The 27,991-nt window shown below is 36.0% G+C and overlaps 1 protein-coding gene across 2 annotated transcripts in view; it reads right to left on the reverse strand.

Moving 5' to 3' along the window:
- Positions 1-6,765: 6,765 nt before the first annotated feature.
- The window catches only part of CDH8 (cadherin 8), a 363,158-nt gene continuing 341,932 nt past the window's right edge, over positions 6,766-27,991 (reverse strand). Inside the window, exons 10-12 of one of the 2 annotated variants that reach the window (XM_060130251.1) lie at positions 10,161-10,412; positions 8,552-8,734; positions 6,766-7,600 (exon numbers count right to left, since the gene is read on the reverse strand). In XM_060130251.1, the coding sequence (XP_059986234.1) occupies positions 7,578-7,600; positions 8,552-8,734; positions 10,161-10,412 (458 nt within the window). In that variant the 3' untranslated portion in view covers positions 6,766-7,577. Of the gene's footprint in view, positions 8,735-10,160; positions 10,413-27,991 lie in introns of both variants that reach the window. The other variant, XM_060130250.1, reaches the window with a different exon arrangement.

The following is a 27,991-nucleotide window of genomic DNA, read 5'->3' on the forward strand; positions in this document are numbered from 1 at the left end:
ACTGGATGCTCTCACAGACAGGAATTGAATCTTATTGTCTTTGGCCAACCCCCATGACATCTTATAGCATAATAAGTGCATAACAAGTAAGGTGCATCCTTTTAAAATAGCTTTTTATATAAGAATGTCTTATAAATATAAGATGTTTTCCTCCAGACTGGTATCACTTCAGTTTTATGCACCCAGCATTTATTAAGTGCCAAGCTCCTCAACTTACAGAGAACCAGATGGACTTATCATTAATTGGCAATAAAAAAAAGATTTTTTTGAGTGTGTCTTTTTCTGATTTTTATTTTTTTAATCATAGCTAAACCACAAAGACCAAAATTCCTCTTCCCTTGAGAATTAGCATTCACTCTGAAGAAAAGGGACACCTTGGGAATGCTTCCTGGACAATGTATTATGTTTATGATATAAAGCCATATGTGACCTTTTCCCTTGCTTTAAGATAATCATAGATAAGTATTTCAGGATCTCACTCTTCATTTCCATTAAGAAATATTTCCAGTAAGTGAACCCATCATACGCCAGCCAGCAGTGAGCTCATTAATATGGAGGCTCTTTTTTTTTCCCTTTTTTTTCCTTTTCTTTTCTAGAAGGCTAAAGAAATAAAATAATCAGACTGGCTGGACTTTTTCTGCCTGAGACTAATTGTGTCATTTATGTATTGATATATAGAAGAATCAAAGTATAGTAACGTTTTCTAGAAGCTCCTTTACATACTCCATGTAGGGCTTTCCCCAGGACTCTAAATTCTGTTATCCCTCTGCTGTGGTTGATTAGAGGAGGCAGTGATCTTTTTAAAAATATAAGCCAGATCATATCATTTCTTTACCTTTAGATCCCTTCAATTGCCTTTGATGTAAAGTAAATCTGAGCTCCTTATTCTGGTTAACAAGGACTTGTATAGTATGGTCTCTCCCCAACTCTCCACATCATATTCACTTTCACCCTCATCTACTTTTATCTAGGCATCATTTTCATTTCTTGCCCATTGATTTAGCGCAGCAGAACAGCTAACACAAACTTTTCCTTAGACCTTTACTGTAGTTTGCTCTTATCATGGTGATTTCACATAGCAACTCAAGTATCACTCTGTCCATTCTATGTATAACATCTAGTGTCCCATCCATTTTATGTTCTGTTGTATCATCTTTTTTTTTTTTCTTACTTCTGCTCATCTACATTTCTCCTGTACCATCAAGTCTTTGAAGAAACAGACCCCTCACACATCCCGTCGTATTTACTGCTGTATTCTCAGCACTCAGATTAGTGGAAATCTTAGGCATATATTGTAAAATAAATAAGGCTATTGGAAGTTTTGTCATATGGAGAATTTCATATGGTAAGAAGCACTAACAGTAAAGTCCATTGAGAGATTTATCCCAGCAGCACAATTCCTTTTCAAGTGCCTGGACCTAGCCTGACCTTACTTACTGGTGCTCCCAGAGTACTGATCTGCTCCGTCCAAGACTCACTATAACATAGTCTCTGGCAGTACAGTGTGCCTTGGCAGGGTTAGATATTATTTCTCTGAACTTTTATAGAACTGTCTATTTACCTTTTCCACAGCATAGACAAATCTAATGTTTTATTATTTATTTGTTTCTATAATTGATCCAATCCGACTCCATGTCTTAGAAAGGCAAGGCAAATGGTTTATGATTATAGAAGCTAGCACATATTTGTAAAAAATTTAGAAAGATTCTTTTTTTTAAGTTTATTTGCAATATGGTTATTTGTAGCTCTGTCCTTGGGCTTAGATAGTCCATTCACTCATGAAACAATTAGACTTGACAAATGTGTAATAATTCTCAAACTTTAGAGGTTGAATTAAAGAAAACCTAGAAAATAACATTAGGTGAAGTGACAATGAGTGAATGCACATATTAGGGAGAGAGAAGGATCCCAGTAACTCCTGTTGTGTTCAGTTAGACCGTAGCTGTTAAACCCCAGCTGATTTTTATGAGGAGTCACAGAGTGGCCCTGGATATCTTTGCATGAACAGAGGAGATCTGGAGGAATTAAAATTTACCTTCAATGATCTTTCATTTTCTTTTCTTGTCTGAGTCTCTGGGTTCATTTAAGCCTTTGTTTTCTACCATTTTCCTTCTCAGACAGCATCCTGTGCTATTCCTTATAACAACCCTTCTTCTGTCATCTGTGGATAATAATAGAGGTACCTATGATCTATTAATAAAGATACTTGCAAGAGATAATACTTACACTCAAGATGTGTGTCAGATGATGGCAGGTAACTCAAGTTGGGGGAAGAGAGAACCAAATACCAATTCCTCCAGCAAATGCCTACCTGCCTTGCAACCCAGATGAAACGTCTATAAATAAAAGAGGGGGGAGCATGCACACAAAAACACTTACAACTTCACAGTCGTAGCAATGAACTAGAAGACCAGAGTTTGATTCCTGCCTCTTTCACTTATTAGAAGTGTAATTTAACCATGAAAAATCCCTTAAGACATCTCTGAACCTCATTTTTCTCATCCCCAAAACATGCCTCCATTTAGGCAAACCTAGAGTTCCTATGAGCACTCACTTTCCAGATCTTTCTGAATGTCCATAAAAATGTCATTAATCTGTAAATGTGATCTTTTGATAATTTCCTCCTCTTAGTGTTGGGTGTTTGAAAAGCTGTGATTACTGTTGCTTCAGTTCTCATCTTATTTTAAAACTTCTCCATGAAGACTTCCCATTTAGAGTCACTTCTTCCTCCTCAGTTCTTCCACATCACTGTATGTAACTTAGTCTCTATTTCTTATCATTACGAGCCTCACGTGATAATTACAGAAAATGTTGTTTAGTCGAAAGTCACGGGCTTTAATGTCAGACCAACCTAAGCTTAGACCTTGACGCAAATAACAGTTGACAAGACCATAGAAAAAGAATGTTTTGACAATTAGCTTAGATGAGATTCATTAGCTCAAATTTATAAATAAAAGAAATATGTTTGGAGATGCTATCTCATCATCTCATGTAATCTTTCCATATCAACTACATAACCCGATTGTTGAGCAGGGTGATGGCTCAATATTTGTAGGAGACACAATTCTCTTATAGATAGACCGATCAAGTCAGGGGGATTTTAAGTGGCATGACCCCCATAATACTAGGACTGGGTGGAAAATACTGGGACTAGAATATCTTTAATGTCAAGAATATATCATTTAAACAATAACAACAAAAAGTATACCAGGTGATATATAAATGTGTCTTGACTAAGAAGAAAATAATGAAAATAAACGTCTACTTCACTCATAGAATTTCTGTCTTCTACAATCATCATAAACAGCAATAACAGCAATGACAACAATACATGCAACATGGTCTGGCCAGCTGAGTAACTTTGCAAAGAAGCTTTGTATAGCAAAAATTTTAAAAAGTACTGGAATAGAGGAAAATAAAAATAATGTTGAAAACTATATTCCTTGCAAAATACATTCTACAATTATTGTCTCTACAGAACAATATTTAAAGAAATCTAATCCAGCTTTACAATGTTATGCATTTCATTCTGATTTCAGGTATTGCGAGTCATTATTTCATTCTTAAATAAAAACCAGCATTTAAAATCCTTTACCTTCAATCCAATTTCTTTCAAAGTTAGATTCAGAAAAACAGAAAGCCACCATTCCAGGTTTTTGGTAGCGTGTGATTGGGAGATGAAAAATTGCAAATATAAATTTATTTCTAAAACCTTGAGTGTGTGTATATAAATATATATGTGTATGTAAATATATATGTTTATATATAGTCTTTTCAGTGTTGATATTCATGTTTAAATTGTGAATTTATATCACTTTTATAGTGATGCCCACTGTTACCTTATTTTTTGACTGACAGTGATGGGATTTCAGTCATGCTCAGCCCTTCCAACAGTGCCAGTGATGGGATTTTTTGAAATCTTATTACTGGTTGCACTGCCCTGATCTCAGATGGAACTTTCAATCAAAAAGGCAATCAGAAGGTTATACATTCGTGAGATTCCCTGCAAAGCCAGTGATTGCATAATACAACTTGTTGGAAAGGCCTGCTTGCCTCCTGTCTTATGTGGCTATAAAGAGTAATTGGCTACTTAGCTCTCAGCACCTGCTTTTCCTTCTCCAGAATTCAGCATAGCCCAGAACTCTGTTGGGTCTCAGTGTGGAATCTTGCTGCTCCTAGGAGATTTCCAAGTCTCATGCAGAGACTTGTCTTACGTTAAGCATCTGATTAAGCAAAAAACTCTCCCAAAGACACACTTGGCTCTTTCTCAGCATTCTTGTTTCACTGGTGATGCCAGTGAATCTAAGTTTTATTTTATATACATACAAACACTTACCCACACATTTCTCCAAAACACTATTACTGTAAAGTCCATATTCTAGAAATCACAATTCTGCGTGGCCAGGCTAAACTTGAATTTAATTTCTAGCATATTTTAATCATCCTATTATAAACTATTTTTAATCTTATTACTATACTCATAAAAGATTATTATAAAGAATGGCTTCAGTACTCTTTAGTCTACATATATGGATGTTTAAAAGACATTTTTGTAATTTGATTTGTTCAAATAGTGAACAGGGGTGAGGCTGAATTGATCCCATGTGGTGTCCAATCACCCAGGGATGCATTAGTTCCCCAGGCAGGGACCTTGAATTGTGAAGTAGGCAGAGGGAGATAATTTTGTCTCACTTGGTTCCAACTCACTGGTTCTTCTCCATTAGGCAGAGAACCCTTGGGCAGGGATAAGTTTCAAGAATGAAAAAAGACTGATGCTTGGGACACGATAAAGACCTACAGACACATTAAAATGCCTATGGACTGAATGAGCATTTCTTTTGCCAAATAACCACACATGTAATATGTAAGACATTTGTCAGTATTGCTGCGACAGAAAACAATGCACAGAGACAAAAATAGTCACTTTAATAAAGTTAAAAAATGCATTATTTAAAGAGTTGTGTATGGCATACTCAAATCCTAAAAGTTTAGGAACCCCATCAACCTCTTTTGGTTCAGGAAATTTTAGCAACTCTATTGCCAAAGTAAAAAGTACTTGAAGTCAAGGTAGGGGTGTGTGTGTGAGAGTGTGTGTGTATATTCCTCAGATCTTTATTAAATTCAGGGTACTCTAAAAGTATAGCTCATCCCTGTATGAACATGGTATCATTTACTTGATTCCATATTAAAAAAACCTTAAATGGGCTATTAAGCACAGTCAGCATGATGGTGACAAAGAAAATCAACAAGAAAACCACACTTTCATTCTGTCTTTCTGGGCAAAGTAAATTTTGAGATAAGATTGGACAACTGGTATACCAGATATTATCTCCTGCCCTTGAAAATCACCATATGAAGATTATTTTATTAATTGCCAAGATTGGAAGATATGGATTTCATACTCCTGAAAACTAGTGTAATTTTTGTTAGACATGTTTATATGTCTCTAACCTACGCCATTTCACTGAAAGGTACACTAGAAATGAGTCTGGTATGCAAGAGATAAGTGAAGTAATAATCTCGCCTTGGTTTAGAATGTGAGATAGTCAGAATATTAGTATTGGTTACTACTAAAACTACCATTAATGATCTGCATTCACCAAGTATTTGCTTTAGTCACTGTGCCAAGTCCTGGTGTATTTTAAAGTCAATTTGGGCCATCATTTTGACTTCATGGAAAAGTGTTCAATAGCCATGATGATAAGCACTAAAGACGAACTATTCTCAGGCAAGAGAAACTCAATAAGGTGTCAGTTAAGTCACTGAGCACTGGGTAGTTGTAAATTCTAAGTATAATAGTCAAACTTCATAAAAATCACAGTGGAGTCAGCCTCCAGAAGTTGGTGCCTTTGGTTTTCTAGCCAAAGCCATACTTTTCTCAGGCAGCCCCAAGCCAATGACTGAGGTGGCAGGGCAACTGGAGTCTATTTTTTTTTCTTTTTTAATATTTATTTACTTATTTATTTTTGGCTGCATCAGGTCTTAATTTCGGCCTGCGGGATCTTTCATTGAGGCCCACGGGCTCTTTAGTTGGGGCACACGGGCTTAGTTGCCCCGTGGCATGTGGGATCTTAGTTCCCTGACCTGGGATCAAACCCACGCCCCCTGCATTGGAAGGTGGACTCTCAATCACTGGACCACCAGGGAAGTACCTGGAGTCTATTTTTTCCCAATGAGAGACTCCTCTCACAGGATTCCATGAAAATCCCTGCTTTGCCTTGCAAAGATTTGTCAGGTCTGCTTAGCAGTCTAAGGCTCTCTTGTCAAATCCTGCTTCCTAATCTCTCTACTTTTCCAAGTTTTAAAATCTGCATTCCTGTATGAAAACTTTCGCTGCTCCATCCTGTTTCCTTTCTCTTTATCTTTCACTCCTAGCTCTGACTTGGCATTTGCTTCCCGCAGGACCCAGCTGGCTCAGCTGGACTAGCCTTCACATACACTGTGTTTCTTTAATGTCCCTGTTGGTAGCTTGCTGTGTGATCATTGCCAAACCATTTCTCATTTCTGGTTCTTTATAATGAAGACTCTTACAAATAAAAGTGATCCTTATGATAATTTAGTTGAACGTTCTAGAAGTCTAATTAGAGTTGATGACTCTGTTAATCGATCTTCATCTCATGGGGAAAAAAAGTGATGACAACAAAGGTATTTATAAAAATATATTTCACAAAGTAGGAAACAATACAGGAGTTTCTCTGAATACAATACATGGAGTAAATAAACAATATTGCATTAAAGCAAAGTAGAAAATTAAAATGATCTGCATGTAGTACTTGAGTTTTATCATACATTTTCTACTCCTAAATGGCAGGTTTGCATTAGAAATTGAATATGCTCACATCTTCTAGTGCTGTTCTCTTTTGGAGTCTAAGACATTCTGTGCATCACCATGAAGATCAGGGAGAGAAGTGCTAAAAACAGAAGCAGTAAAATTATGTACAAATCAGTTCCTGCTCTAAAACTGTGGAGGCAACTTGAAGCATGTTTACTGGGCAGGGCATTATGTAGGCATCTAAAAGTCTAGAGTTTAAATATTCACATGAATCAATATACTTTCAGATGTTTGTGCTTGTAGTAAAAACACCAAATACTAGGATTATGAACAAAATAGAAAACAGTCCAAAAGTTTCTCTGGGAAAATGCTGTTCCTGCCATCACCAGTCACAATAACACTCTCTACTCTAAAGAGACTATTAGCTTCCCTTTTGATAATATTGCCTGCCATACTCATCTCATCAAAATGTACATGTATTAAACAGTCATTGTATATATATTTATATAAAACAATCTAAAGTATTATTAATGGATATAATTTAGGGTTTTTTTTCATATAGTCCCTTAATCTATAGATTACCAACCTTAATAAATAAAAGCATTAATGGACATCAATAAAATATTTATTTCGAGGATTAAACAAATAAATTCACGCGCTAGCAATAAAATCATCTGTCTCTTATGTAGTCCACTGTGTGACACAGTTTATCTTTGTGTCCTTGTGGGAGAAGATGAACCGGGGGGGGATGAGTAATCCTGCTTCCAGAGAACAAGCCTGTTTGAATGGGATTTCTCTCCTCCCACTATTGAGTTGGCAGTCCCCACCCTGGAATGGATTACAAGCATGTGAATATTTTAAGGCTCGACACAATATTTAAAGATGCTATTCAGTCTCTGATGAATGGGGCCAACAATTATGTACAAGGTGTGGTCACTGTACCGTATAATCTAGGAGGCCTCCCAAAGCTCCAGAAAGTCAGAGTGTACAGCAGACCAAGTATTGCTTTATCATTTGTGGCGGGATCCTTATTGGTGAAGGGGAAAAAACCATTTGCATTTATAAAAATCCTTGCAGAAGACACGTATCAGTAGCAAATTTCTTGCAGGTCCATTTTTCTAAGAAAGCACCTTTTTAAGTTTGATTTTTTCCTCTTTTTAAACCATTTCTCTAAGGACGAGCCAGGATCCCAATCTCTGTGGTGGTCAGGTAAATATCAAATATCCAAAGACTTCTAGACACTCCACATACTTTAATTCACACTCCACAAGATTTATAACCTCCTAACATATACTTTTTTATTTTTATTATTACTTTTTTGGTTCAACATTAAAATGTAGTTGAGTTTATAGATGATTGGTGCTAAACTTGCCTCTAAAACAAATTGCCACATTGGTTGTATCTAAGGGGAGTGACCCTAGAATATTACAGAATGCTCAGTTCCCACTGATTCATTCCTAATCCACTGTCAAGTTTCTTTGTCACTTTCACCGACAGAGTAGAGTTCGCCCAGTCTCTTAAAGCGAGGACCCCAGTCACTGAGGTAGTCAAAATTCTGATCCGAGTCTGAGGTGGTGGACTCCAGGGAGCTGAGGGAGCCGGCCACGGACCCTCGGCCTTCATAGCCATAAATCTGAATGGAGTCATACGGTGGGGCTGTGGGGTCGTTATCTGCCTCGTGTAGCCGCACATTTATAAATTCATCCACATCCACACCGCTCGGAACTGGAGCAAGCCCTTGCCTTGGCATAAATTGCAAATCTGGTTTAATATCTTTACGGGGTAAAAATCCATTAATTCCATCTGGGTTTTGTAAAGTTGCAATGTCAAAAGCCTCCGTGTCTTCTTCCCCTCCTCCTTCGTCATCGTAGCGAATGATGTTTTCTCGCACATCTTCATCATCTTTGATAATTAAAGGCTCGTTTTTATGTCGCCGCAGAGTTACAAACAGCACCACGATGACTACAGGAAAAACACAAAATAGCGATTAGCCAGACTCAGGTATAATTTCACAAGCAACGCATCGTGTATGTTAAGAGAGAGGGGCGCTATTTAAAAACTTACTGAGCACGTACCTTTCATGCATTCACTTGGGAATTAAGTGAAATACCTTTCTGAAGTATGAGCAGTGAATTTTGAGTGAATTCTATTCCAGGTTGCTTCTGTTTATTACATGGTGATGAAGAAGCTGGGTTAAAAGCACAAGTTTGCATTTGTTTATGGTGAAAGCTACATTTGATACCGTTAGGAGCTCTAGAGTGAACGGCCCAAAAAGGGAAACAGCACCGATAGCATAACTAACTTGCTGTGTGTCTTGGGCAGTTCGTTCAGTACTTTTTGGCTCCATGACCCTCTTCTATAAAGAAAAAGGAGCTGAATAGATCATATTCAGTACATTTGGTGTTTTTTTAAAATCAGTCCTTCAAGACTCTTTCCAATAAAATAATGTCCATTCACAGATGAAATGATATATTAAGGTGTATGTCAACTTTGCATGGGCAACTTCTTCTCTTGTATGAAAGCTAGCACTCCACTATCTGGTAAGGTAGGACTACGGGTCGGGGAAGGGAGAGGAACACATAAAAAACTAGCCAGATGAGCCACACCAAACTTGGGCTAATGACGTTAAAAAAATGTGGCGGGAAACGATGATCAACTCAGGGTACTGGGTGAACAGAACAGATGTAACCAGGAAGGTAAAAACTGACATAATCTTCATCTAAGGAGAGGATAAGATATAACTTTCCTTTTGTGTGTCTTCCTACTGTCTAATCTCATTTTTATAATTGGATTTTTTAGTAGAAAAGTTACAAAAACTTTTTCTTATTTTGCAATCTTCATCTAAATTTGATTGTAGTATCAAGAAAAATATCTGAGAAACAATGCAATTTTGAAGAAAATGTATTTTTTGTTTGCTTGGGTTTTTTTTGTTTGTTTTTGTCTTACCAAATTTTGTGATTGGATGGACTCAGTAACCCAATCTATACATTGTTTAGATAAAAGAGTATTTTGGACATATGTGTGCCCCCATTGAAGTAAACTGGTGTGTATCAGAAGATCTGGAGGCCTTCTAATGTAATAGTTGCTGTTGTAACCACATAAAGGTCCATCCCCACTTCCACCACCATTATGCTTGGTCTTTTCACCAGTGATGGGATTAAAAAAGGCACTGAATAGTTCTCTCCAATTGAATATTTACTATTACAATTCTTTTTTTTTCCCCTTCTCTTAGTGACCTCAAAGCTTGGAGAAGTATATACAAAGGAATTTTTCTTCCAAAGAATGCTAATTAGGGTTTTCTAGGCTGGGTTAGGGTTTTCTGTCCTTCTTTACAGTCATTTATGAACCAGAAAAATGGTGACCATTCGGCTGTGAAGAAAATACATACCTAGCAGCAAAATGATGCATGCTAATATGGCAATTAAGGCGCCCATACTGAGTCCAATCGGAAGTACATAAGCTTCAACATTACAAGACTGGACAACACCATCACTGCTGCAGCCACAGACCCGGATGGTCAGGGTACTGGTGCTGCTCAGAGGAGGATTCCCGCTATCACTGATTATGATTGGTAAAAGATAGACTTCTTGCTTCTGGCGGTTGAATCCATTATGCTTTGCCAAAATGCTGAGGGAATTATCTGGAAAAAGTGAAAATTACAATAGTTTGCATCATTTCAAAACGGCTGCCCAAACAACACTTGTTTTTCTAGTTCATAAATCCTCTGCAAGCCTCAAGACAATCCCAACTCCACTGAACCACTCCAGCGCTCTCCCTCTCCCCTTTCCCACTTTCCCAGTTGGCATGGACCAAAACATCCACACCCTAACAGGTTCAGTAAGCTTGGTCTCAGGATAAACTAATTGTGTTTTACCACCACCTTGTAAATGCAAAAGATTTCTTTTACAAAAATGCTCTTCAGGTGTCCTTTTAGAAGACACAAATTACCCCAAGTCCCCATAAATAAGTTTAATGTTCTCTCGTTTGTCCTGATAATGCAAACGTGACAGAATTTCATCACATTTGAAAGTCATGTTTGAAAAGCTTTGTGTTAAGAGTAGACTATATGACAGTATGGCATACAAAACAATGCATTTGACTCCCACAGGTACCTAAAAACACTTACTCATGCTCTAGAGCATTTTACACTAACACGTAACAAAAGTCCCATTTACTGCCAATTGGAGGAGATATGCCACATATGTTAAAATTCTGCAGAGAAGACCTCTAGTGGTTACACAAATAAGAATTAAGTGATGAAAAGTCATAGGAGCAGGTGGTCCATTTTTAATGTATTCATTAATCATATGGAAATGTATATTGGTTATCTGGAGCAACACTTAAGGACATTTAAGCAATACTTAATGGCATACTTCAGCTCGATATAGAACTGGCCAGTGAGAAGTGATTGGTCCCGTGGTAGCGCTATTGTTCTCAAAATTTCACCCCCAAAATGAACTCTTTATTGTCATTCGTCCCTATCTAATGAACTATAGCTATATATGTGTGTATATATGTGTATATATATATATATACACATATACATATATATATATAAATTATTAATCTATTTTCTCATTTTGATTAATGAAAGACATAGGTCTATTCAACATGGGAACACTGATTATTTCACACTGATATTCCAGCCAAAAGCAAATAAACATAACTTTGGTTAATGTGTGCAGTACAGTTTGGGCAAAATTATTATTTCAGTTGGGATTTTTTCAAATATTGGCAAGTTTGCAGACGCCAGAACACTTGTCTACCTCGTTGTTGCATATTAAGGCAGGCATTCCAAACCATTGCTGTCCAGTTCCTGGTCATCAGTGTCCTACTGGTTTCCAGAATACACAAATACATGAATAGATATTCCACTCAAGTGATTTTAAGTAAATGTGTTAAATCTTCTGTACCATATAGTACTATACCAGAATTCAAAAAAAAGTGACATTCCCTAAAATAAATGTATAAATTATATTTGGTTTTGCTTTGTTTAAGATAAAAGAAAAAACTCTGAGTTAACAATTTTTTTTTTCTAAATTATTGCTGGTTGTGCCTCATTATTTAGTAATTTGAAGAGTGAAAAGAAGTCTCTAGTGGAAGTAAGCAGTGGTATTCCAAATGATCTAGTCATCTTTATTTCCATGACATAGAAGGAAATAGCACTAAGCTAAAAGCAGGAGAACACCATCTCAAAAAAGATACAGAATATATAGCTGTGTTACATTTCCAGAAAGTGTGTGACAAGACTGAATACAGTTAAAATTAGTACAAGGAACATTTGTGGGTGATTTCATGTACCATAGTTCAAAACAGAAGATGGGAATTGTTCTTCAAGATGCAATTAATAAAATTACAACGAGGCTTTTGTCTTTCTGTGGTCAACATTATTTATATGAGAAACTATCTTTGCATATTCGCTCTTTAAAACGAACTATAATGATAATTTAGAAACTGCAGCAGAAGTATTACTCATTGCAGAACCAAACCATCTCCTTTATTACTTAGAAAAGCATTGATGGGTCTAAGACCAAACTCATACTCATTTTTTACTACTCCTGGTATCTGTACGTGTTGCTCCCTTTCTATATAAAGAAAATTACTGACTGAGTAAAGGGAGTCTATGAGTCATTTTTGCTAAAATTTACCTGCTACTTCCAGGCAAAGTCAATTCCCTATTTGCCTATTAATTTTTTACCATATTTTTGATTGGAACTTGCATTTATTAATTATTTAGTTATTTCATTAGGCCAAATTGAATTGTCATTATTTTAACACTCAAAAAACCATTGAATATTAGCAGTTTCACACACTTCAAATTCATGTATTTGAAATACATGTTTCTTTCAATCTACATGTTGCAAATATCTTTAACAAAGTTCTGGTTTGTTTCTTTAAAACATATGATGTCTTTTCATTTTATTAAAATTTTAATCTCAATGTAGTCAATTTTATCCATCTCTTTAATGATTAGTCATTTAGCCTTATTTTTTAAATTATTAATTATATAAAAATTAGTTCTCATAATGTTACCTTTCACATTTAAACAATTGTATGGAATTGGTTTTTTCTGTACTGATTATTGATTTTCCCAAGGTTAATTATAGAATAACTTATCCCTTACCCACTGATCTTCAATTCTCAGTCACAAATCAATTTTTTTTTTGCATCTTCATCCTTTTAGGCTCTCTATCATGTTCCAATGCTCTGTTTTTCTAATCCTGCATCAATACCATGCTTTTTATGTATGAAAAATTTGTAATAAATCTCGATGTTTGTTAGGGTATTTTCCCCTGTCGTGTTCTTCTTTAGGAATATTTCAGCTATACTTGTTCATTTGCTAATCTCTGACAAATATAGAAGAGATTATCAAGTTCCGTGAAAATTCCTATAAGAGTTTTAGTAGAAATTATATTAAGATGTAAATAAATTGAGAGAACTGACAGCTTTATTATGTTTAGTCTTCTATACCAATATCGTGGTTTCTTTATTTTCTTTAATATATGTTAAAATGTTTTTATTTTAGCTACAAGAGATTTTCACATATTTTTTACACTTACTATTAGTACTGCATGTACTTTGTTTCTTTAGTAAATATTACCTTTTTAAAATTATATTTTCATCTCATTGTTCACCTGATTGTTTTATGCATTGATTTTAATTCTAGTAAACTTCGAAACCTTTTTTTTACTTATAAAAATATATCTCAACACAGAGATATGTGTGAGGAGCATGATAATATGAGGAACTCCACAGAATTGCTCCCCAGTGGAACTGGGGAGAATTATAAAATAACATTTAAAAAAATGAGTGTCTCTGGAAATGGTCCTGGAGACAAGCAGCAAATGCAGAAATGTTTATTCAAGAAAATCTATTAGAGTCTGGTAGGAACCTAGTTCCTTCATCCCTTCTCTCAGCTCTGCGCGATGGAAACTCCACTCCAAACGGGTTCAGCCAAGAACACAGGGCTCCCCCCACCACCACCCCCCCCCAGCTAGCAGTTGGAGGGCAAGGTGTTGCCAGTTCTCACCCTGCTCCTAGCTACCTATTGATCAACTAAATGCTGAATTGGTATGGCCAAGAAGAGGGGCTCCTTTCTTCTTCACAGCCTATACTTGTGCAGCAGAGGCTCTACCTTGGCAAGGCTTCACAGGGAATACAGGGCCGCGATTGTGCTTGCCCTGGACTGTAAAGCAGTGGTTTCACACTGGGAGAGCCAAGCCCAAAAGACTTGAGGCTACTGTTCCCTTGCATCAAGTGCCTGGCTCCTACAGTAGAGGCGTCACTCTGAGAAACCCAGCATAGTCTCCAATTCAGCTCCGAAGCCAATGGCTCAAAGTTTTGCCTCAGTGGAGAAGCAAAGAACCCAGGGAAGAGAGGCAGAGGAGGCTGCCAGGTTCAAAACAAATCTAAAACACTTGCCAAGGGAAATACCCTTTTGAAGGAGCCCAGATTGGGTTGGATTAGTCTGTAGAACAATTTAGGGCCCCAAATTAAAACAATACAGAAATCATCTGGCAATCAGTGGAGTTTAACAACTTGGGTGTAGTCAGGGAAAGAGACAGTAAACCCCTCCAAAACCACTGCCATTCGAGGGTGACTGTGGGCATACCCAAGGCTGGGATCCCCTGAAGTGAAACATTAGAGGCTTACCACTGCAGAGGGGAAGTAGACTTTACTAAAGTAATCTAGCCGATCATTAAACAAATAAACAAGGAAATTACAGTAACAGGCCTTCAGTGAAAAGTCAATATCAGATTTGCTATAATATATTCTCTAAAAATGTCCAGTCTTCAACAAAAGATTACAGGATATACAAAGAAACAAGAAAGCACGACCCATAAACTAGAGCAAAACAAAACAAAACAAAAAAGCAGGCAAAAGAAACTGTCCATGAGAGCAAACAGATACCAGATTAACCAAAGACTTCTAAGGAGCCATTGTAAACGTGTTCAGTGAACTACAGTAAACCTTTAAAGAAGGAAATGAAGGAGTGATAACAATGTCATATCATAGAGAATATCAAAAAAAGAACATAATGGAAGATGTGGAGTTGAAAAGTACAATAACTAAAATGATAAATTACAAACTCTAAATTTGAATTGGCAAAAGAAAGCATTAGTGAACTTGGAGCTAGATCAATAGAAAATATGCCAGCTGAAGAAGAATATAGAGAAAAAAGAAAGAAGAAAAATGAAGAGAACCTCAGAAAAATGTGGGACATCATTAAGTGCACAAATATACCTGAAATGAAAATACTAGGAGACAAAGAAAGGAAAAGAAAAAATATGGCTGAAAACTTCAAAAATTTTTGGAAACATTAGTCTCCACATTCAGAAAGCTCAACAACCATCAAGAACGTAAACACAAAGAGATTCACAAAGAGACAGAAAAAAAAAAAAATGCTGAAAGCAAGAGAAAATTGACTCATCACTTCCAAGGGAACCCCAGTAAGATTAACAACTAAATCTTTATAGAAATAATGGTCACCAGAAGGAAGAGGGCTAGCACATTCAGAATGCTCAAAGCAAAAACTTTCAACCAAGGATCACATATTCAGCAAAGCTATCTTTAAAAAAAATGAAATAGAGACATTCCCAGATTACAAAAAAACTGAGGGCATTTGTCACCAGCAGACATGTCTTAAAAGAAACAGGAAAGGAAGTTCTTCAGACTGAAAAGCAAATATCCCCAGATGGTAATTCAACTCCACATTAAAAACAAAGAGCATCAGGAAAAGTAATTATGTAGTTATCAAAGACAGCATAAATGCATAGTTTTTTTTCTTTTCTTAACTTTTAAAAGCAATTGTATAACACAATGCATACGTAATATATTATTGAGGATATAATAACTAGAAATTCAAAAGTAATGGTTTGGTATTCCAGTATTCTCCTTTCAGTAATGGATAAGAAAACTAGTCAGAAATAAATAGGGCAATAGAAGATTTGAACAACAGTATAAACCAAGTATACCTAACGTATTTATACAACACTCTACCCAAATAGCAGAATAAATATTCTTCTCAAGTACACATGGAACATTCTGCAAGGTATACTATAGGCTAGGCATAAACTAAATAATACAAAGTATTAATAATACAAAGTGCATTCTCTGACAGTAATAGAATGAAATTAGGTATCAATAATGTAAAAAATTTTGGGAAACTCATAAATATGTGGAAATTAAACAATGCATTCCTCAATAACCAATGATTCAATGAAGAAATCAAAAGGAAATTTTGAAAATGTGAGACAATGTAAGTGAAAATGCAGTCAATCATAAAGTAATGGATGCAGCTATAGCGGTGCTTAGAGAGATACTTATAGCTTTAAATGCCTATATTAATTTGTTTTTTCATCTTAACTATACTAACAAGAACCCCACATACAATTTTGAGTATAAGGAGTTATGGTAGACACCTGTACCTTGTTCTTGATATTAAAAAAGAGAAAATAGCTTTTGACTTTGAACATTAAGATGATTGATGGTGTTTATTTGAAGACACTTTTTGTAAAAGTGCACTCTCATTTCCTTCTTTTTAATTTTTTCTTTTATTTGTTTTACAGTGATGCAAAGGGAAAAGGCAGTCATATCAAGGATAGTAACTTAGCTGTTCACTATCTCTAAACTTGGCTTCAATTGTATTATTGTGTTACTTAAAAATCTTCTTTCCAGTCCTTCATATGTGCATGCATTTCTATTTTATATCATCTTGTTTTCTCTACAACCTAACCTGTTCTGTCCTTATGGCTTCTTCCCTTACTTATTATATTTAGTGCATTTATTTATTTTTCTTTTTGAGCATACCCAATATAAGAGGATACTTGATAATGATTTACTAGAGAAAACACAGACATTTTCTAAAACTGAAAAATATATGAAACAAAAAGAGGAAATGACCATTGATTTTTTTTAAAAAATTAAATCTTTTGAAGTTGAGTATATAATGACAGAATTTGACAAAAGATAGAAAGATATTGTGCCAAGATCTATTTAAGAAGAGAATGGACCAAAAGCATTTGGCATGCTCTAGGGTGGACAAATATCCAGGTGGATAGACTAATGTCCATGGATATGCTACCCATATAGTGCAGTTGAGTTGCACTGAGATAGGAACATATCATAACCTTATCACCTAGTTCTCTGATACTCTCAGGAGGTGAAATATTTAAATGTTTGTATTCCCTATTATTTTTCTCAGTTACGGATTTTCCTGTTTTCTCATCCTCCTGGAATGTTTTGCTTATGAGCCTTACAACAAGGAGGATGAATGACTCTATTTTAAAAACCTTGCTTCATACTCCACACCCATCTGTTTCTGTTTACGACCAACTGTTGAAGGAAAGATCATGAAGGGGAGTTAAAGTGGACAAATAGCACCAGGCATACTTCAAATGACGATATTCCTAAAGTAGTGGTTTGTTGCATTCCTTACTCCTTGTCTGAGTCATACAAGGTATATATCAAATAAATAGTAAAGAAAGGACCAGGTAAATAGTAGGTGCATAGGCTTGCTTGCTTTCAGATAGCACATTACAGTTATGCCATTATGCATGAAATTTCTCTCAGATTCTGACAACAGATTAATTTCGAATAAAAATAGTTACTTGTATTCTTAGTTTTGCTGTTTTGCTATTCCAGAGCATTTGTTGTAATTTTACTGGAAATTGCTAGAGGCTGTTAACAAAGGCAGCCATTTTAAAATTAAGTGCTTAGAATTTTTATGCAACAGTTTTGACATTATAGATAATATTAAGACAAATAGATAATATTCAATAAAATGTGTGCATTATCTCACTAAACTCTAAGCCCATTGAGGGAGACTAGCCTTAGTCACAGCTCTAGTCTCAGTCTCCAGCACAGGACTTGGCGCAGAACAACATTAGTTGTTGACAATTAGTTGTTGACATTAGTTGTTGACTAATGACAACATTAGTCACATCGTTTAACCTACTTTTATTTGGTCTTGCCACTCTTCTTTCTCTCTTTGTTCCAGCCCTCCTGGTCTTTTCTGAGTTAAGGATTTTCTGTCCTCAGGGCTTTCATATTTGCTCTTTTTTCTGTCTCATAATCTCTCTATCCCTCCTCAGCCCTAATTTGAATTATTAAAATTTATGCATTCTTTATGTCTGTGCTTAAATATCACTCCTTTGGGGAAATTTTCTTTTACTAGTTGTCCCCAATCTCCTCAGATAAATTAGTTATGTAATCTTTTAAAACCCTTTTTATTTTCATCAGAACACTTACCACAAAGAAATGATATTGTAATGGGGATATCATAGACCCTGGGGATACAGAAATAAACTAGGGAACTTCCAAGTAACAAATAACCAATTTATGATGCATAATGAATACTCAGCAAATATTTGCTGAATAAATGAAGAAGTAATCATTAGCCATATTTTGTGGGGCTCATATTTATTTCCGTTCATGTTATTTTGTCACGGGGGGTTATATGTAGTTCAAAATAAGTCAGTGAGAAGAATCAATTTCAGGCTGTTGGAAAGCATATATAGCCAGGGTCTTATATAGAATTTTAAAAGAAATATTGATGGTTTCCAAGTCTTTCCCTGGACATGCCTCATATCACGTAACATGAGCAATAAATTGAGATTGCTTATATTTAAGTAGAGAAGGCTCAGAGGGGAAGAAAAATTGCTCTAAAATATCTTAAATACCATCATTTAAAGAGGTGAACATCAGAATTCTACTGAGGAGTCTAGGAGAAATTTCCTCTTTGATTCTATTTTTTTTTTTTTCTTTTTTGTACGCGGGCCTCTCACTGTTGTGGCCTCTCCCGTTGCGGAGCACAGGCTCTGGACGTGCAGGCTCAGCGGCCATGGCTCACGGGCCCAGCCGCTCCACAGCATGTGGGATCTTCCCGGACCAGGGCACGAACCCGTGTCGCCTGCATCGGCAGGCGGACTCTCAACCACTGCGCCACCAGTGCAGCCCTCCTCTTTGATTCTTGATATTCAGCCTTTGAATCATTTGGAATTGGAAATCAAAGGATATTTTCTCATAGAACATTAATATCCTTATAAGAAAAGTTTCCTTTAGCAAATAAGTCAATAAGTGTTTATTATAGACTGAAAGTTTGTGTAGCCCAATAATTCATATGTTGAAACCCTAACCCCCCCCACACACACACACCCAGTGTGGCTATATTTGGTGATGGAGCTTCTAAGGAAGTAATTAAGGTTAAGGAAGTTTGTAAGGGTGGGGCCCTGATACTATAGACACCACTATAATTGGTGTCTATAGAATATAGAGACACCAGAGAGCTCTCTCTTTCTCCACGTGTGGGCAAACAAAGACGAGGTCTTATGGAGCACACCTATAAGCAGCCAAAAGAAGAGGGTTCAGGATGAAACACATCTTGCCCACCCCTTGATCTTGGATTTCCTCACCTCTGGGACTGTAAGAAATAGAATTGTGTTGCTGAAGCCACCAGTCTGAAATATTTTGTTATAGCAGCCTCAGCACACTAGATAGTGCTATGGTCACTTATTAATTCTATATGCATACTCCATGAAAAACTAAAAAGTCTATCTGAAGAGATAGGCGGTGCCTACCTGGATAATTCTTCAACTCTCTTTGTGTAATTTTCCCCACAGTCCTAAGTTCCTTCCTTCCTTCCTTCCTTCCTTCCTTCCTTCCTTCCTTCCTTCCTTCCTTCCTTCCTTCCTTCCTTCTATTTATTTTCTTTGGCCATTATTATTGCTGTTATTATTTACATATCCCATGTTCTTTCCCCATTGTCTATTTTTTTTTCCAGATAAAAGAAAGCAGGCAAATCTAAATTCTCTGTTTGTTTCAGTGTAGTTCATCTGTTATTGTTGCCCTGATGCAGAAAGTTGACTTTGGTCTAGGTCCCATTTATTTGAAATCATGGAGTTATGGCTTTTGTTTATCCTGTTACATGCAAGCAAAAGCAACAAGGAGCCAGAGTTAATCAAGGCACTTGCCAGACAAATGTTTATGACAAAGGAATAGATGAAAAGAAGATCAGTAGATATTATGCCTTTTTGAGAAATGTCTCCTGTCATTTGACTTGCAAATTTAATTCCAATTTTCTTGGTCAAATCAAATGGAATGAAAATGGCAAGAAGGCCAAAACCAAGGGAAAATGATACTCTGTTCAGTAGGTATGGACAAGAGATTTAATTAAGTTCTTATCATTGTGTTGTGTCTGTTACTTCTAAAACCCTAGCAAGGCAATAAAGATACAAATCCATGGATTTCAGCATACTAGATAATATGCATATATAATATCTAATATCTAGGAACATGAAGCAAAGATCATAACATCTACACTTCATTCATGTATTTTTACTCTAAACACTAAGTCTTGTTGGAAACAATCAGGCTATAATGAATTAATAAAGATTAAGACTCTGTGAAGCCAGTCTCCTCCAGTACCATTATAATTTCCTACATAATTCATTGAAAGTATACCAACATACTAAGTCTGCAACATGCAACTGGATATTCTGAGTCACCTAATTAGACCATTTGTCATTCTTTTCCCTTTTTTTTTCCTCATTAGATAGTGCACCATGCCACCTGATGTCAGTAATCTCAATATTTATATGAATGTTGACTCATTACCAAATCTCCTAATATTTAATAATAAAGTATGTATATCTAGCCATAAATGTTGACCAAGGTTTACTTTGGCTTTAGAAAAACTGTCACTGTGAATTCTTTTAGAAGTTCCTAGACTAATACCAAAGTTAATGTTTAGTCAACATTTTACAGTTACATATAGAATAAATTAGTGTCTTTTTAACAGAAAAAAACTTATTCCACTATAACCATGCAGCACTACAATTCTATAAATATATGAAAGATTGACATTTTGCAGAGGAAATGTACAGAGAGTGGGCTATGCTTTTCACTTGACACAAGTTAGGACTCATTAAAGTAATCTATGAAATTTAAGCATCTTCTAAAATTCTTTAAGAATCTACATACACTGTTCTTAAATGGCTAATATAAGAGGAAATTTTTTCTTAGATCTTATGAAGATGGTGTTCAATGTAGTGGTCTGAATGGTGACCTCCAAAGAGACATGTATATGTCCTTTTCCTTGGAACCTATGAATGTTACCTTACTTGGAAAAGGGTCTTTGCAGATGTAATCAAATTAAAAATCTTGAGATGAAGAGTTCATCTGGGATTACCTGGTGGGTCCTAAATCCAGTAACATGTATCTTTAAAAGAAAGTCCAATAACATGTGTCCTTATAAGAGTAAGTCAGAGAGAGATTTAACACAGAGAAGAAGGAGAGAGAATGTGACCACAAAGGCAGACATTGACATGATGTGGCCCCAGCTATGGAATGCCTACAGCCAAAAGAAGCTGCAGGAGACGAAGAATGAATTCTCCTCTATGGTTTCTAAGAGGGAGTGTGGTCCTGCCAGTACCTTGATGTCAGAGTTCTGGCCTCTAGACTGTGAGAATACATTTCCGTTGTTTTAAGCTTCCCTGTTTGTGGTTATTTGTTATGGAAGCCCTAGGAAATTAATACAGTCAATAAATCTGATTAAATATTATTTACAGAAGCAAGGTAGGCATTCTTATGGCCATTTTACCTATGAGAAACAGGTTTTTTTGACTGATAAAAGGTTTCTCAGCTGACAGTTAAGAATTACTAGCAAGTCCAATGTATTTCTACACTTTCTCTGTCATCTTAGCAAAAGTCACCTCAGGAAGCAAGGAGAAATGGGCTCTAAGAAGGTTATATTAAACCTCAAGGTTAAGATAAAAAAGGGAAAGTGTGTGGAGGAGGTTTTTCCACACCATGACACCTTTATCAGAGACAAGGTAAAAACTAAGTAGTCGAGGCCACTGGTAGGCAGAAATATAGTATTGTAGAGGCATCAAAAGGTATTCAGGGCAACACTCTATCAATCTAAATCCCGTATCTTGAGACTCAGTATAACATAGTATAGCACAGCATAGCACAACCTTGAATTAATTATCAAGAAATAAGCATTTTCGGTGCCAGAGAGGAATGCAAGTATCTCAAAGTCCAAGTTCCATGCTAGACATAATCACACTACCCAAAGTCTTCTGAGTTTGATGATTTTTCTCCTGCACTTAATTTGCGTGCTTGATCTTACTCAAAATGTTCCATGTACGTTCTGTAGATCCCTTAGAACTCAGAGGAAAGGCAGATTTATCTCACTCCAGGCACCAGGGAATGAGAGATGAAGATTAATATTACCTTCATTTTATCTGAGAAATGCCTGCATTAACTAACTCACAAAAGTGAAAACTATACCAAGACCCAATTTCTATTTTGTTTGAATGGAAATTTTAAAGTTTTTATAAATATCAACAGATCTGGAAAATAATATTTCTTATCTACTTGGATTTACACAGAACTGAAAAATGCATTAACATTTTTTAAGTGTACAGCTACTTAGGGGAAAAAATACAAAAACAAAACAGAGAAATACCAAGGTCTTTAGTGGAGTTGTAAACATTTCAGAAATTAACCTAATAGTGGTTAAAAATCCAGACATTGGAAAGCTAGCATTGTCAGGAGAATGACTTTTCTACCACATCTCTATTGATTGAATAGATACATCTAAATATTTAAGAAACTGGGAGTCAGAGATTAATTCATTTGCACTGGAGCTGGTAAGTTTTTGCCCATTAACACACTTGTTATATAGGGTAGTTGGACCAGGAAGTGAGAAGATTTTAAAACAGCAGTTAAAGTGAAGCATACATTGTGTATAAGATATGGAAATCATTAAATATAGTGAATAGAGAGCTGAGGATATAAAAGAAAGGAAGTACCTAAAGTAGTTTGTATTCTAAATAACCTGCTTTGATTTGAAGGAGGTTAAGTATCCCTGGAAATCATCACTTTGGTAGACATCATCATCTTCCTGAAGATTTTAAAATTTGCACATATGAAACTAAGACCTAAGTGTCTTTAGATCTTAGTTTCATACGTGCAAATGGTTTCTTAGTTTCCTAAGAAATTAAGTGAAAGCCACCAAAAATTGTACAAATTCATTTTCCTTTGCCATCACCCATGCCTCCATCTTAATGTCTTTCAAATCCACACTGACACGTTCAGTTAATTCTCTCAGTTATTCAGTTCCTCCTGTCTCCAAGACATCGCTGTCAGAGGAAAGTCTTCTTTGGCACATATTTGCCCAGCATGCTGCTATACAGTCAGGTGTGATGGTTTTCTGCCTCACCGACTGAAAGATCCTTGGATGCAGAGATTTTGTCTTCTTTAGTGAATGCATCCTATTGACTATCATATGTGTCACCGTATAGCAACCTTCATGGTAAGATTTTAATTAATCCTTGTTGAATGAACAAATGGATGACTTTTTAAAATGATTACTGATCTCAAGGAACTTCTGACTCAGAAGGGGAGAGAAAATAACATATAACTAGCCAAAATGTGAGTCAGCTGATAGTCATTCTCTAGTTGTGAGCCCTGTCCTTTGGTCTCTGCTCCTATACCTCGTGGTCCACTATGCCATTTGTACCTTGATTTAAATTTCTATTATCATAGATACAAATGAGGGATGCTTTAAGGAAAGAGTGGCAGGTGGGCTGGGTTTAGAGGAAAGGACTGGTTTGTTAAGCTGGGGGAGTGCAAAGAACGGCATCCCTTCTTGTCCCTATAATTCTCATTTTTCTGTTCCATAACATTCTGTCCTCATCATTTTTTTCTAACCTCTTTATGATCTGTTTGAATCTGATTCGCTTACCTGATTTCAAATACCAGACAGTATTTTTCTAAAATCTTAGCCCTATGTCCCCTCCAGTTACCTACTGGGTACATCCACCTGGATGGTCAGTGCCACAAATTCAGTCTTTCAATAGTGGAACTAATAATATGTAATGCCTATTCTTCTCCATTTCTAAAAATCTCTTTCTTGATCCAATTTCTCGTATCATCTTTCTGGTTACATGATTTTATACATCTTTCCCCTCGTATCCAATAAGCTCACATCTTCGTTTTCAATGTAGGGAAGTTCTGTCATCCTTTAGTAATCAGCTGAAATTTTACTCTTTCCTTTATGAAGGAGGCAATAGGAACAGACAGACTCCTAAGGATTTTGAAGTATCTAACTCAGAGACGTAATGGAGATTTGATTATAAAATGAGTGTAAAGCAAATATGGTTTTAGTTCGTTTGTTGAATAAATACATAATAGTCATAAGTGAATATAAGTCAACATGTAACAAGAGACTCAAAACGCAAAGCAGTACCTTGAGAAGTCCAAAATGTATCCAATGCTACAGAAATAGAATGCAGTGAGAGGATCTTACATCACTAATGATACATACATTATTACATTCATTTTAAAAATAAAGTGCCTATCATATACTAGGCTCTGATATATTTGGTCCATCTTGACACTCTAATTGTCAAGCCTGTTTAACGATCACCTGTGTCTGAGCACATATTCACACAAACAGAAGCTAGGTGAAAAATTCAGATAACAAATATCTGTCTGAGCATATTAAAAATGCATGTTCTTGGATTTTATTCTAAATTAACTGAATAAGACTTTCTGGGGCTAGGCCCTGGACATCTGCATTTCAAATAAATTTTGTTTGCATAAAAATCTTCTGGGATACCTGAGAGCCATTCTACTCTATTCTATTTCCTCCCTTAGGTGTTAGCAGTGGTTAATGGCTTGGCCCAAGCCCTCAGAGCCTCCACTGGGGAAGCTATTATGCTCCGGGTTTTGTAATCCAGCAGGGGTAGCAGCTAATAGCAATTTTCCTGAATAATTCCTTCTTTTCTGGTTTATTGGTAAAATAGCTGCTAAAAAAGAAGGGAAATGATGCAACAAAATGTGGCATCCTACAGCGAGCTGCAGTCCAGTGTTTGTCCTTGAATCATTTTAAAGTTTAATATGTTATATTAAAACAGCTGGCTAAACATATATCTTTGGGCGGAAGTCTAAATACACAGTGAAGGCAAGAAGAAGGCAGTTATGTAGATAAAATTGTCATTCGAGCAGTGGTCACATTACCATTCCTCCCAGGTTACGGGGAATGGCACGTGCTTTTCAATCTTAAAATCCACATTCTTTACAGTCTTGGAAATAGTACTGTTTTGATCATTCAAAAATGACTTTACATTAAAGGTCAAACTGATTTGCTTTTCCTCAAATTCACCCACATATTAACAGGTTAAAATACAGATGGAGAGAGCAGAAATAAAGTGATAGAAGAAAAAAGATACCTGTGTAGGTCACCCTTATGATTGAAATAGAAATCACATCAAACTCATTCAAACTCTTTTTATTGAAGATGTAATCTGATAAAACTTCCTATTGTTATACACTGTAGAGAAATCTGAATACATTTTGAAGTCATGCATGATTTCATTTTAATACTTTCTTTTAAAATAAAAGGAAATTTTTGATGAGTCTTTTAAAATATTCTCAAGATGGTATTTGATGTTCCAAGCTTACCAGCCCCCATTGACAATGAAAGTGTGGTATCTTCTAGCAGTGGGCAGTGATATAAAGATCCCTACCATCAGATTCTCCGCATTTTGGAATTATAAGAGGTATGCTTAACAAATAAAGAGAAGTTTAAGGGAATTTGTTCCCTTTTCAACTTTGTAATTCCTGAAAAGTTTATATTAGGTGTAATTTCTTTAGGCTGTGTATTCAGAATGCTTCAGAATGTCATATTAGATAATGTTCAGGCTTTGGAATCATTCCTAATTGTGTTTGCACCCTAATTTCATTACTTACCTAGTTGCATTTTAAAATAATTTCCCCAAGGTCATAGCAGGTACTCTTATTGTGCCCAAATTACTAATTAAGGAAATGAGGGTCAGGAGGACTTTGAGGGGTAAATGTGTTTTTTATCTAAAGTATATTTTCAGGGTCTGAAGTGTGCAGTGTTTAATGAAACTTAAAACAATAATCATTATTATTAATATATGTAAGATTATCAGTTACTTTAGCATTGAAATAAAGCAAAGCATTGCAATCTTTTAAGAATATTTGGATTTCATACTTTCCAATGAATTTCTACTTGAAAGCCTCAAAGATGAATACAAACTAAATTATAAAATAAAATATAAGGTAAAAAAATAAAATACATGTTAAAGAGTGAGACTCCACTTAAATTAAAAGAGTATTTATTGTAGGTCAATTTTATGTCAATAAAAGATGATTTTTAAAATCACTTAATTTAAAACATCTGCCTTCCCCAGGCTTGGTTTTGCTTCAGGCTTGGAAGACAGCCCTCCAAAAGTAGGATATAAATTGTCTTCTGTCTCTATCCTTCTGCTTCCGCTTTCAGTCAGGTATCTGCTATACGTAATCCTGGCTTCCTTGTGAACTGTCCCCTGATGCCTAAGAGTGAGATATAAAGTGCTAGTATTTTTTTTTAACATCTTTATTGGAATATAATTGCTTTACAATGTTGTGTTAGTTTCTGCTATACAACAAAGTGAATCAGCTACATGTATACATATATCCCCATATCCCCTCCCTCTTGCGTCTCTCTCCCACCCTCCCTATCCCACCCCTCTAGGTGGTCACAAGTACCAAGCTGATTTCCCTGTGCTATCCAGCTGCTACCTACTAGCCGTCTATTTCACATTTGGTAGTGTATATATGTCCAGGCCGCTCTCTCACTTTGTCCCAGCTTACCCTTCCCCTTCCCCGTGTCCTCAAATCCATTCTCTATGTCTGCATCTTTATTCCTGTCCTGCCCCTAGGTTCATCAGAACCATTTTTTTTTTTAGATTCCATATATATGTGTTAGCATACGGTATTTGTTATTCTCTTTCTGACCGACTTCACCCTGTATGACAGACTCTAGGTCAATCCACCTCACTACAAATAACTCAATTTCACTTCTTTTTATGGCTGAGTAATATTCCATTATGTATATTGCCACATCTTCTTTATCCATTTATCCGTCGATGGACACTTAGGTTGCTTCCATGTCCTGGCTATTGTAAATAGTGCTGCAATGAACATTGTGGTACATGTCTCTTTTTAAATCATGGTTTTCTATAGGGTATATGCCCAGTAGTAGGATTGATGGGTTGTATGGTAGTTCTATTTTTAGTTTTTTAAGGAACCTCCATATAGTTTTCCATAGTGGCGGTATCAATTTACATTCCCACCAACAGTGCAAGAGTGTTCCCTTTTCTCCACACCCTCTCCAGCATTTACTGTTTGTAGATTTTTTGATGATGGCCATTCAGACCAGTATGAGGTGATACCTCATTGTGGTTTTGATTTGCTTTTCTCTAATGATTAGTAATGTTGAGCGTCCTTTCATGTGTTTGTAGAAAATCTGTATACCTTCTTTAGAGAAATGTCTATTAAGGTCTTCCATCCATTTTTGGATTGGGTTGTTTGTTTTTTTGATGTTCAGCTGCATGAGCTGCTTGTATATTTTGGAGATTAATCCTTTGTTGCTTCATTTGCAAATATTTTCTCCCATTCTGAGGGTTGTCTTTTCGTCTTGTTTATGGTTTCCTTTGCTGTGCAAAAGCTTTTAAGTTTCATTAGTTCCCATTTGTTTATTTTTATTTCCATTTCTCTAGGAGGTGGGTCAAAAAGTATCTTGCTGTGATTTATGTCATAGAGTGTTCTGCCTATGTTTTCCTCTAAGAGTTTTATAGTGTCTGGACTTACATTTAGGTCTTTAATCCATTTGGAGTTTATTTTTGTATATGGTGTTAGGAAGTGTTCTAATTTCATTCTTTTACATGTAGCTGTCCAGTTTTCCAGCACCACTTACTGAAGAGGCTGTCTTTTCTCTACTGTATATTCTTGCCTCCTTTATCAAAGATAAGGTGACTGTATGTGCATGGGTTTATCTCTGGGCTTTCTATCCTGTTCCTTTGATCTATATTTCTGTTTTTGTGCCAGTACCATACAGTCTTGATTACTATAGCTTTGTAGTGTAGTCTGAAGCCAGGGAGCCTGATTCCTCCAGCTCTGTTTTTCTGTTTCAACATTACTTTGGTTATTCTGTTTCCATACAAATTGTGCAATTTTTTGTTCTAGTTCTGTGAAAAATGCCATTGGTAGTTTGATAGGGATTGTATTGCATCTGTAGATTGCTTTGGATAGAATAGTCATTTTCACAATGTTGATTCTTCCAATCCAAGAACATGGTATATCTCTCCGTTTGTGTCATCTTTGTTTTCTTTCATCAGTGTCTTATAGTTTTCTGCATACAGA

This window comes from Lagenorhynchus albirostris, chromosome 19, assembly GCF_949774975.1.
Source record: "Lagenorhynchus albirostris chromosome 19, mLagAlb1.1, whole genome shotgun sequence".
Taxonomy (NCBI): domain Eukaryota; kingdom Metazoa; phylum Chordata; class Mammalia; order Artiodactyla; family Delphinidae; genus Lagenorhynchus; species Lagenorhynchus albirostris.